This window comes from Delphinus delphis, chromosome 7 (assembly GCF_949987515.2).
Source record: "Delphinus delphis chromosome 7, mDelDel1.2, whole genome shotgun sequence".
Classification (NCBI taxonomy): Eukaryota; Metazoa; Chordata; class Mammalia; order Artiodactyla; family Delphinidae; genus Delphinus; species Delphinus delphis.
In genome coordinates this window covers 39,190,713-39,203,816 of record NC_082689.1, presented here as the reverse complement: position 1 = coordinate 39,203,816, position 13,104 = coordinate 39,190,713, and the positions used below count along the sequence as shown (strand labels likewise).

The window sequence follows — 13,104 nt, the reverse complement described above, 5'->3', positions numbered from 1 at the left end:
AAAACAATGACTTGAAGTCATGTTAGGCTAATGTGAAACAGAATATCACCACTATATATCAGAATTCTTGGTAACATTATCATAGAAGATTAAAATGCATGCCATTGTTTTTAATCACACAAGATATATTTCAAAATCTTTATCTTCTGCAGTCATGAACATGAAAACTTTATAAGCTCTAAAGCCACAGTTTGCATTTTGCTGTTAATTATAGCCTATCTAGCTTACTTTGATAAAGAACAAATGTACAGTTATATTTTATGTTTCTACAAAAGACTTTCAATGAAAAATTATCCAAGTCTTCAAACATTTTGACTTTTTATCAATATAGTTATGATTTATACCATCTTAAAATGCAAACATTATATTGCCAATCTATTACTGCTAGTCTACAGTTGGCTGCAACTGTGTAATTATATTAAGTAACAATGTCTAGGGGCTTCTGTATGTATTTATTAATTATACATAGATTATTTCCTTTAAAGCTATTCAATATATATGTTCATATATAAATGCTTTCAAAGTATTTCTCAGCAGCAAGGAATTTTACTCCTTAGTAGAACCTAGTTTCATACAGTTAAAATTGTGGAATGGAACTCAAATCACTGATCACATGTCTAAGGTTTTACAAATCATAAAATGTCCTTTTTCAAGTGTGCAAATAATTAATTATGTTAGTACGATAACTGAACTTTTTTTCAGTTGATGAAACTAACCAGTTAGTGTAACTCTTGTGAAGACACATGGTCCTGAGATTTATAAACAGGAAATGAATGAGTAAGAAGCCACTTGAGTTTTTTACCTTTAGATTCCCAGCTGCGGTGAGTACTGACTTCACGGCTCTCATTCCATAGTCATAGTGATGTTGTGATGACAACTGCTCTGAACACAGGCGATATGTAGCCACAATCTTTACCGACAGTGGCCGAGCTGTGACAAAGCCACAGGAGTACAGGACTATTTCGGCAATCATGGCATAATCAGGCACCATCATTGCTACTGTCCGAAAGAGTGCCTATGGGAGGGGAGGAAAGGTGCTTTTTGAAAAAGACCATCATGGAGATAAGCCTACTCTTTCCTTCATAGCATGTTACAATGTTATAGCTTTTCTGCAATAATATTAAGTAACAGTAGCCAGATCATATAGATAAAAACACTTTAAAATGTGACTTCTTGTTACTGTTATATAATAACTAGATCATTAACTTTTTATATAAATATGTTTCCTTAAATTATGCTTTGAGAACGCTTCAAATTTCTATCATACCTAGACCTTTGGTGAATTATTAATTTACTTAAGTGTTAAGTATCCATTACGTTCTATTTTTTTGTGGGAAGTAACATGCTATAGGGAAAAAGCAGACTCTGCTGGGATGTCCAAGAGCCGGGCTTCTCATCTGGGCTGGTGAGAAAGTGCCTGGTGTTGGGAGACTGGGCTTCAAGTGAAGCTCTCTGGCATCTAATTAATTAAATGATTTGGGTCTCATCAGGTAACCCCTAATAACAAGACTATGTTACATAAATGGTGTAATTTGAGATATTTTTTAACATTTTTGAGTCTGCAGTCACCATGTCAGTCTTTCACCAAGCATAATAAAGGGAAGAAACTGAAAATAAGTCCTGGATAATTATTATTAGAGATAAATCAATTTTCCAAATTCTAAAGATAATTTTTTCCTCATAGTATTTTAAACATGGTGGGACAAATAAATGTTGTGCGATGGAAAGTAAATAGAAAACTGAATAGATTTTAAAAGAATAAATAAGAAAATTTAAGTTTAAAATGTTAGTATGTGTCAGGATTTACTTCAATAGCTCATACGTGAAAACATGGCTTTCTTGTACTAAAGCAGGAGAGCAACAGTGTTCTAGAAAAATGATAATCATATTCAGATAGTGAACAATAATTATAGTAAATGACAATTTACTATAATTCAGACAGTTCAGACAGTTTATAAATACCTGCTGGGAACTAGCTGAATTACCGAAAACACAAAGCAGAGAGAAAATGAGGACATTTTACTTAAGTGATCTGTTATGACGCTAAAGTCGAGAATAAAAGATTTGCATCAAGCAAGATCCTTCCAATGTGTTACATTAATTACTAGCTAGAGGCCTTAGTACTGCTATTTTATCAATAAGGTTACCATTCAAGAAAGGCAAGAATAAAATGTTAAAAGTATATAGCATGAGCAAATAATTCGTAACAGAGAAGCTTAAGCAAGTGCTCTAAACCACTACCGACCTGGGAAAAAAGAATGCAAGAGAATTACTATACACATGGTACCTCTTTTAAAGGGTAGGTTCTCAACAACTTTTTTTAAATGAATAAAATAGAGAATGAATGAATGAACAAATGAGTTAGCTGGTTAATGGCTCGGTTAGGGTGATACAATCTTTCTACAATAGTACAAATTGCTACTAGCTTGGGATCAACATCCAGGTCTGTGTGTCAGGTCTCTGGCACACCAGGTACTTTACAAATTCCTATGCACATTCTCTTAGCACTATTGGCAAAGTGGTTGTGGAACACAATGAAACAGACATATCAGTGGCCAAGAGAACAAAAAATAAAGTATGGTACAGGAGTTGCAAGGAGTTATCATGGATGCTTACTTATCACAGAGAAAAGCATCCTCATCAAAATATTTTTTTTAGGCCTAAACTGTTATGGTGGTAGACATTCTCATTCATTGATTCTCAAACAGAGTGTGTGAAATACTGATATGATACGGTTTAGGATCTGTCAGAAATAATTTTTCAGTAATAGCGGTAGGTTTAAGGGTAATTTAGTGCTTTAAAAAATTAATTTGGATTCTGGGTTAACCAATGGCATATTTTCTTGAGTGTAAAAAAAAAAAAAAAGGGAAGGTATAGATCCAGGTAACCTGCCAGGGTTTGAATAAATTCCAGTACATGTAATCAATGTGAGTATTACCCTCCATGTTTACCTCAGCAGAAATAAATGATTGAGAATAGTTATTTTATTGCTTCTGTCCTATAGAGTGGATGAAGAAGGGTGGTACATAAGGAATTACATACACTTCCTAGAGTATGCTTCCAAAGGACTGCATTTTGGAACAACAACAACAACAAAATCTCAAGCAATAACTTCTTACCATTTCTTCCTTTAAGGATTGGAAATAGATTCCATAAATGTGACCTGTTCAGGAATTAGCTAAGTATTAGTTGAGTGAAATGGAGGATTCAGGATCTAGTTCATTTTTTTTCTCTGTACTAATAGGGTGTTTCATGCTACTTACTCTGTGGAAAGTTATGGATCATGTTACTGACTTTGTGACATCAGAAGATCTAGAATACGCCTATTTTCCATACTACCCAAAGCAATCTACAGATTTAATGTGATCTCTATCAAATTACCCATGACATTTTTCACTGAACTAAAACAAATAATCCTAAAATTTATATGGAACCATAAAAGACCCAGAATTGCCAAAGCAATCCTGAGCAAAAAAAGAACAAAGCTGGAGGCATAACCCTCCCAGCCTTCAGACAATACTACAAAGCTACAGTAATCAAATAGCATGGTATCAACACAAAAACAGACATAGGAATCAATGGAACAGAACAGAGAGCCTAGAAATAAACCCACACACCTACAGTCAATCTTTGACAAAGGAGGCAAGAATATACAATGGAGAAAAGACAGTCTCTTTAGCAAGTGTGTTGGAAAAGTTGGACAGCCACATGTAAATCAATGATGTTATAACAGTACCTTCAAATCCTACACACACACACACACACACACACACACAAAGCCCTCAAAATGGCTTAAAAACTTTAATATAAGACAGGACACCACAAAACTCCCAGAAGAAAACATAGGCAAAACGTTCTCGGACATAAATCATAGCAGCATTTTCTTAGGCCAGTCTCCAAGGCGATAGAAACAAAGGCAAAAATAAACAAATGGGAATAAGCAAACTTATAAGCTTTTGTACAGCAAAGGAACCATAAACAAGACGAAAAGACAACCATCAGAATGGGAGAAAATATTTGCAAACAGTGCAACCAACGAGGGCTTAACTTCCAAAATATACAAACAGCTCATACAACTCAATAGCAAAAAAAGCAAACCACTCAATCAAAAAATCAGCAGAAGACTTAAACATTTCTCCAAAGAAGACATACACATGGCCATCAGACACCTGAAAAGATGCTTAACTTCACTAATTATTAGAGAAATGCAAATCAAAACTACAATGAGGTACCCCCTCACACCAGTCAGAATGGTCATCATTAAAAAGTCTACAAATAATAAATGCTGGAGAGGGTGTGGAGAAAAGGGAACCCTCCTGCACTGTTGGTGGGAATGTAAATTGGTACAGCCACTATGGAAAACAGTATGGAGGTTCCTCAAAAAACTAAAAAGAGATTTATCATATCATCTAGCATTTCCATTCCTGGGCATTTATCTGGGAAAAAACCCCAGAAGTTCTAATTCAAGAAGATACATGCACTCCAATGTTCACAGCAGCACTATTTACAATAGCCAAGACATGGAAGCTACCCAAGTGCCCATCAACACATGACTGGTTTAAGAAGATGTGGTATATGTACATATATGCAATGGAATATTACTCGGCCATAAAAAAGAATGAAATAATGCCATCTGCAACAACATGTATGGACCTAGAGATTATCACACTCAGTGAAGTAGGTCAGAAAGAGAAAGAAAAGTATCATGATATAACTTATATGTGGAATCTAAAATATGACACAAATGAACCTATCTACAAAACAGAAACAGACTTACAGACATAGAAAACAAACTTACATTTACCAAAGGGGAAAGGGGTGGGGGAGAGAAGAGGGATAAATTAGGACTTTGGGATTAGTAGATACAAACTACTATATATAAAATAGATAAACAACAAGGTCCTACTGTATAGCACAGGGAACTATATTCAATATCCTGTAATAAACCATAATGAAAAAGAATATGAAAAAGATATATAAATACACACATACATATACATATATATAAATGGAATCACTCTGCTATACACCAGAAAGTAACACAACATTGTAAATCAGCTATACTTCAATTTAAAAAATAGGATAAGTCTATTTTACCATTGCTTCTAACATTTAACTATTCTGAAATGATTACTGATTCTTCAGAATAGTTTTAATATTAAATATAGCTTCTCTGAAGTGGAGATGTGTTTAAGAAATTGCTCTACTATGCAGGTTTTACCTAGATGTACAAGATGTCAAAACTTGAGTCTTTCTTCATGACATGATACATATCAGTTACCGAAGTATGCATGATCTGCCCAATAATTTACAAAGGAAATATACACAATTCTTGAACCTTCCCATTTACTTGTAAATCATAAAGCATTTGAGAGAATAAGGAAGGAGGGAGGATTTGTAAAAAGACTTCCATCGAAGGGAGGTTTCCTTATGCTGTGAGTCTCCCTAAGCCCCCCTCCTCACTCCCAAGTTCAGTAAGAGTTTGATGGGTATCGCCCTATTGTGGGGGAATATAGATTGGTGACTGACTCATGCCTGAGAAAGCAAAAGTAGACTGTGGCAGCAAGATCACAGTGGCCTTCACTCCCACAGTCTGTTGGGACAGAAGATGCATGAGATATACACGATAAGGGAGAGAGAGCGCAAAGTTGCGGCCATTTTAAGTCCTCCCCAAGATTCCCTCTGGCAAAGTGAGAGCTCTCCAACAGCAAAATCTACGTGGAATCATCCACCAGCGACCCACGCAGAGTGGAGGGAATGACAACTGGAGAAACAGATTCCATCACTCAAAGTCTCAGGAGTTCCAAGCGGAGAGACCTAACAGGAGTCCCTGTAGAACCCATGGACACGTGCAGGATAGAAAGATGCAGCTGTAAACCTCTGCCAGCTCCAGGGGCTGGACCCAGATGGTCTTATCTGAACTGTACGTATGTTCGGTGGCAGACTGCTAGCTTAGAGGATGAGTATGAATTTGTCAGGCAGGACAGTGGTGGCTTAGCAGAGCACTCAAGAGAGGGTAAACAGCATGTGCAAAGGCATGGGACCTTCCGAGACTAGTGAGGTCTGTGTGACAGGGAGATGCAGGGAGCTGGTGGTACAGACGCAACTGGGTCTAATGCCAAAGCTCTTGCAGATCAGGCCAAGAAATTTGAATTTTTTTCCTGTGGGCAAAAGGAGCCCGGTGGTTTTTTAAGTCTGGAAATTATACGATCAGATTTCTTCTTACAACACAGGTAGCATTACAATGGGGAATTCTTTATAATGAATTTCAGTAGGGACTCTTGGTGACAGGTGAGCTGCTGCAATAAGACATGCAAGAGAAGACTGAAGATGGCTGGGAGCAAGGCGTGGCCGTGGGGCTGGACGGGAGCAGCAGGCGTAATAAGACTTACGAAATAGGATTTTGCTGGTTTTGGTAACCGACTGAATCACTGCGTGAAGAAGAGAGAAGCATCGAGGATGACTCTGAAGACTGATGATAATATCCTCTGGGCCTCAGCAGGCTTTTAAAAAATAGTATATCTATCTATCTTTCATTTCAGACAAAGACATTTTTTTCAAAATTGTTACGTATTTCCATATGTACTTGAAAAGAGATATTCTATAGCAGCTCTAACCAAGAAGACTGCACAAAAGGAACAACAAAAACAACAAAAAGCTATCAGAATTTGAGAGCAGTTTTTGGCCTAAAATAGAAGGAAAATACCCCAAGAACCACAAGGTGAATATTTTGACACTGTTTTAACACTTACAATAAATAAAACATGGAAAAGTCTGCATGGGGCATTAACAGACTCAACCAATACTGGTCCCAGCTTTTTATGATTAGCTACTCACAGATGTTTGCCTTTACAAATATTTATGTATTCAGATTGATCCTACTGAATAAAAGGAAAACATGAGTGAATAAAAGTACTGCTACAAAAAGAGCTTTCCAAATGTGTATCCCAATAAAAAGTTGCAAAATGCTTCTTAGATGAAGGAGGATTTACCAGTTTCTATTTTTAAGTCACACCATCCTTCACAAAGGCAAAGTACTAAAACATCACGTCTAACATATAAAAGTGTACGGAATAAAAATACCACAAAAATACTTGGCAGCAGTGAGTCCAATCAAAAGTGTTTTCGATGGAAAAGTACCTCAACTAGTCTGAGAAGCTGTCGTTCTAAAAATGTGGATAGTGGAAGGAATGCAGGATTTAGAGTCAGAAGACTTGGTTTTGGATCCGCAATTATCACTGCATTATTCTTCAACATTTTCTCTCTATGTGCTAGCCATAAACATGCAATTCACCAGAAAAGGATATAAAATGTCTAACAAAGATATGGGGAAAATGTCATATTTCACTAATAATCAAAGAAGTTTGTTTTTTAAATGAAGATTCTAGTCTATTCAATTAGCAAACTGTTTTGTTCTTACAAAAAACTACTGCTGGGTATTAAGGAGAATTGAGAATTGATATGGGATATAAATTATTTCAACCTCTGTTGGAAGGCAATTTAGCAACACAGCTCTTGGTCTTATGACTCTCCTAAGGAAGTATCTTAAAATAGAGAAAAGCCTTAAGTAAAAATTGCTCATTGCAATATTATCTATAATGAAGGAAAACTAAATGCAAGCTAAATGTCAAACAGTAAGCACAGTTCAATAACTTTATTTACAGTTTGAATTATGTTCATAAAGATAGAAAAATGCTCATATTATATTAACTTGAAAAAACCTCAGAATTCACAATTTTCTGATTTCAGCATTTAAAATTGAGGAATACAATATAGTAAGCAGTAGAATGGGTACCTTTTTCAATATTTCCTATGTCTTCTAATTTGTATAATTACGACTAATTTTACAATAGAAGTTTTGGAAATTGCATATCTATTTTTTAAAAGTACTCAAAGCTTTAAAATTATTTTCTAAAACAGTTGTCTAAAATATAACATCTAAAAGCAAAAATTTTTCATAAAATTCAAGAACAGCATGTGCTTTCTTTTTATATATTAACTGTGTTAATCACAGAAAGGAAATCGATAATATAATTGCCTTTTCTGTACCTTCAGATTATCCGGAAGTTCTGATCGCCCAGCATATCCAGGGTTCATTGTTATAAAGACAGCGCACGTGGGGTCAAGTTTTAGTTCAGTTCCTTCAAACACTAGTAAATCCGCACCTGCATTAATACCTGTGAGTAATCAAGAATGAAGTGACTTAGCAATTCCACATACAAATGGGACTGGTGCCATTCATTACCTCCTATATTTCTACTGTTTTCACACAATGCAGAGATAAACTAGTCCATTACCTCTTTGGAGAGTAAGAATTTGTTGAGCAACCACAGACAGTACTTCCAAATCAATTCTGTTAAACTCATCAAAGCAAGCCCAGGCTCCACAAGATAACAGTCCCTGGGAGAAAAGATCAATGAAATTTTTCAATTTTATCTGATTGAATATTACATTGAAATGTTGTATTTTCACCTCATCTTTTCGCGGATTTAATATCCTATCAAGGAAATTGCTTATTCACCCTTATCTTTAAAGCTTTAAAGATGGCTTATTCTTTTATTACCAATTCATTATTCTGCATGAACAAAGAGTTCAATCAACTGGAAAATTTTCCAATTGATTTTTTCTTTTACTTTCTGTGTATATCTTTTGCCATTTAGATGTATATCTATAATTTCATAGCCTTTCTTACTTTTTATTTACAAGCTGATATTATTTGCTTTTTCCTTATGGACTCCATAGAATGGATTGTAATAATCCTTTAAATAAGATGACTTCTGTTGCCAATGAGACTACTCTCTGGCCTGAGCACCTTAATGACCAACTAACACCGTTTGAGGCACTAGCTTGCAGTTCTAACTCACAGATACCTCATAAGTATGTGCCATTTGGTCATAAGGAAAAACTGGAAAATCAAGCTTGAGAAGTTGAGTCAAAATGTGGACTAACTTTAAAAAATCAATGCAAAAATATTCATTGAATGTACATTCTATAGATTGCATATGTATGTATGTGTGTTTCACTGAGTACCTAGTATATGCCAGGCATGATGTAAGGCACTTTGTATATATCTTTTATGAGAGGAAACTAAGGCTATATCACATAAGATGTTAAGTATCAATAATTAGTACAATGCCATACATCTAATAGTGGCTGACCTTGGATTTGTGTGCAGTTCAATCTACTGAAACACTGGATTAAACATGAATGGCATGCAATCAAAGAGTAGTACATTTTCATTATTTAGAGAAGACTCTATGACTTAGAAATCTAATACACGATAAAATAAAAGGATTAGAAATCACAGAACAGAATGCTTATGAAGTCACATGTTCAAACAGTTATACAGATTGTGAGGTTCTTAATAGTAAGACCTATGTCTTTTTTATTTTGTACCCCCATTATTCAGCATGATCCTAACACAAAGTGTCCATATGATCAATACTTATCAATAATCAAATTTAATATTATAAGTATATGAATCTACATCAAAGAATTAAGAATATCATTATATAGATTTGAAAACTTAGCACATACCAGACTTTTCTTTAAACATTTAGGAATATAGTGGCTATCCAAACTACACATAGAATCTTTTAGATTTGCTGTTTATTTCTTTAATCATTACAACAAGGTTGTATATCATGATAGAGGATGATTAAAATAGTTACTGGTCACACAAATGTTTTCTTCATATGTTATTCATTATAATATTTTCTTTTATTTTATTCTAATTGTTTCAGCATCACAAATGTAGAGACTTTTTACGCTCCAAATCTATTATAAAATGACTAGGCCATACTTCAGGGAGGAATAGTTTACTGTATGGGGTAGGGTTGTTATATTCCTTTTTGTTAGTTTGTGTATTTTTTTTTTTTAATGTTAACGTTTTCTGGAGATACTTTTGAAAAGGATTACAGAATCTTTAAAATGTACTTTGAAAAGTATAGAAAAATAGAAATCGAATAAACAAATAAGTAGAGCCCATAATCCCACACGGATAATTTTGTGTTCAATTCTACCACCTAATATTTTAAGGAATAACAGGCTGTAGCAACAAAGCACTAAAATGACCAGATGTTCATAGGTTACACCGATGAACTTAGGGACTTTACACTTTTAACTTCCCTTTTTGCAATCTTACAGACTCATAAGAGTGGGAATCTGACTCAGAATAAGAAAAAACAAAAGAAGGATTTCAAGTTCACCAAAATGATTAACAAAAAAACAAAAGAAAGATTTCAGGTTCACCAAAAAGATTAATTAGAATGTGTCTATAGAAGTAAATCATTGAACTTGTTAATGATTAATGAACTTGTTAATATTAACTTGTTAATAACAAGATCTACCGGACAAAGAAGTCTTTAGATACCACAATTTCTACATGATGCAGTGGTTCTCAAACTTCTAGCTGTCCAGTATACTGGAGGGACACCACTCATTCATTTCTATCAGTAATACTGACCCATTATAGCAAGGACTGGAGGCAGAGGTCCTTCTCAAATAAGCTTTTGATATAACCCTACTTCTCTTGAGAATTACTGAGATAATACTTTAATTTTAACTTTGCTTAAACTACAGTAAATCTTTTACTTGCATCAAATTATGTTTCATTATGAACAGCCTTTCTGAGAAGTTATCATATGGCAAATGATGAGTCAACTCAAACCTTAAAGAATTTTCCTAAAGCCAGATAATCCAACCCATCAGAACAGTTGAAAACAACACATTGTTTGGCTACAGCTTTGGCTAAATCTTTTGTAGTTTCAGTCTTTCCAGTTCCAGCTGGCCCCTCAGGTGCTCCTCCAAGGTGCAGATGAAGGGCTCCAAATAAGGTTCTGAAATATAATAAACAATCTTTGTTGAATAATGTGATTTTTATATACATTCTGAAAAGAAGAAAAATTTAAGCTGAGAGCCAAATTTTCCACTTCCCCATCAATAACTCCTTCCTTCCTACTAGTCTATGAAAATCTTTGGGCATTACTTTTGTCTGTTATTATGTTTTACTTCTGAATAGCTGTATATATGACAAAAGCAGAACAAATTCACTTTTGAAATTCAGTGCTGACTTCTGGTCAATACAGAGAATTCAGCTGACCCTGAGTCACCCAATCCTCCTACTGCAAGCATATGGAAATGCTACATAAAAGAAAAATATAACAACTTTTGAAAAATATAGCCATTTTTGAATGAATGAAAAGGAAATTATCAATGAAGAGGGAATGCATAGCTGGAAAAGTAATTAGGTGCTAGAGCTGTAGAGGTGCACATTGGTTTGGAATTTGCATATAAACACAAGTATATTTATACCCACATAGAAAATAAATCCTTAGAACTGAGCAAGCTGAGGAGCTGGAATGGATTCACTATTTAAAGCTAGAAGACTTGAAAGGCTGCCTTGTGTGTAAATGGGAACTAAAATTACTCCAGCAACCTACTCAAGAGACAAAGAAGAGTCAACTAAGGAAGAGACAGGAAGCTTACCCTTCATACAGTGCCCAACGAGAAACCTACATTTCAGGGAGGGTGGGATCCAGTTTCCATTACTGATGGGCCATGAACCCAAAATGAGAAATTAACATTAAAATTTTGTTCTGAAAACCCTAGAGCCCTCCACAGAGATACATGTAAAACTGCTCCACATGGACACCTCCACAGCTGAGAAAATGTAAGACTACATGGGGAAACAACCCCTACTAAATTTAGCTCACAGCTAAAACTGGAATGAGAGATCAGAATTAAGAATCAGACTTGCAGTGACAAAGGCAGTTGGACAATCGTCTGGGAGGGTTCCTGCACATATGGCACTCTGCCTTCTTTGGTATCCTAGCAATTTTTTTAAAATAAGATTTTAAATAAAAAGCAATACACATTGGGCTTCCCTGGTGGCGCAGTGGTTGAGAGTCCACCTGCCAATGCAGGGGACACGGGTTCGTGCCCCGGTCCAGGAAGATCCCACATGCTGCAGAGTGGCTAGGCCCGTGAGCCATGGCTGCTGAGCCTGCGCGTCCGGAGCCTGCGCTCCACAACGGGAGAGGCCACAACAGTGAGAGGCCCGTGTACCTCCAAAAAAAAAAAAAAAAAAAAAAAAGCAATACACATCATAAAATTGTGGAGAAAAACAGAAACCAATTTCATAAGAGAGGCAACATGGAATCTAGCAATGAAAACTACAATCACTGAACTTTTGAAAACTCAGTAAACAGAATAAATAGCAGAGAAAACCTAAAGAAACAGAATTATGCACTAGAAGATAAATATGAAGAAATCACCCAGGGAGAGAGGTCAACTATAAGAAAAGTTAAAGACATAGAAGAAAGAAGGAAGAGAATGGGGAAAAGGCAAAATTCAAAAAACAATGGCTAAGAATTTGCCAGAATTAAAGATATTAATTGAAAAAGTCCCAAGTAGGATAAATAAAAACTCATCCACATCTAGTAACATCCAGTGAACATCAACAATAAAGAGAAAACCTTAGAAACTACAATGGAGAAAATTACCTATAAAGGAATAATAATTAGAATAACAGAATACTCAGCAGGAGTGATGAATGCCAATAGAATATCTTTGGAGAGCTGAGGGAAAATTACTGTTCATCTACAGTTTTATACCTAGCTAATCTATCATTTAATAATCTAGTGAAGACTAAAAGAAAAAAAAAAGAGAAGAATAAGAAGAGAAAGAGGCAATTTTAGATAAATACTGGTATAGCTCACTACTTGCAGAGCCTCACTTGAACAATTACTAAAAGTTATTGCCTAGTAAGGAGAAAAATTAAACCAGAAATCAGACAAAGAAAGAAGCAATGACAAGTAAAGACACTGATAAAAGTTTTGGTAAACCTACATAAATATTAGTTGTAAAAAAACGTGTAACGGTATATAAACACAGATCGTTCTGTGTTAGAATTCTGACTAAAACCCCAAGCTGAGAGCTTTAAAATATTTAAAGTCAAGAGAATGCCTGCAGCTTCTCCTGATGGCAGAGTAGGAGAAAACAGGGACGGTAAGAAAGATCCACTCTTACTGATGGCAAAACAAATGTGTGTATCATCTGGGCAGACCTAGATCCCACTGGAAGGGAACCAGATTTGAGTCAAGC

At 35.3% G+C, this 13,104-nt stretch overlaps 1 protein-coding gene across 1 annotated transcript in view; it reads right to left on the bottom strand.

Moving 5' to 3' along the window:
• DNAH7 (dynein axonemal heavy chain 7) overlaps positions 1–13,104 on the bottom strand; it is a 246,619-nt gene that overhangs the window by 138,488 nt on the left and 95,027 nt on the right. The window contains exons 24-27 of the mRNA XM_060016382.1: positions 10,670–10,838; positions 8,298–8,400; positions 8,050–8,177; positions 803–1,015 (exon numbers count right to left, since the gene is read on the bottom strand). Of these exons, the coding sequence (XP_059872365.1) occupies positions 803–1,015; positions 8,050–8,177; positions 8,298–8,400; positions 10,670–10,838 (613 nt within the window). The remainder of the gene's footprint in view (positions 1–802; positions 1,016–8,049; positions 8,178–8,297; positions 8,401–10,669; positions 10,839–13,104) is intronic.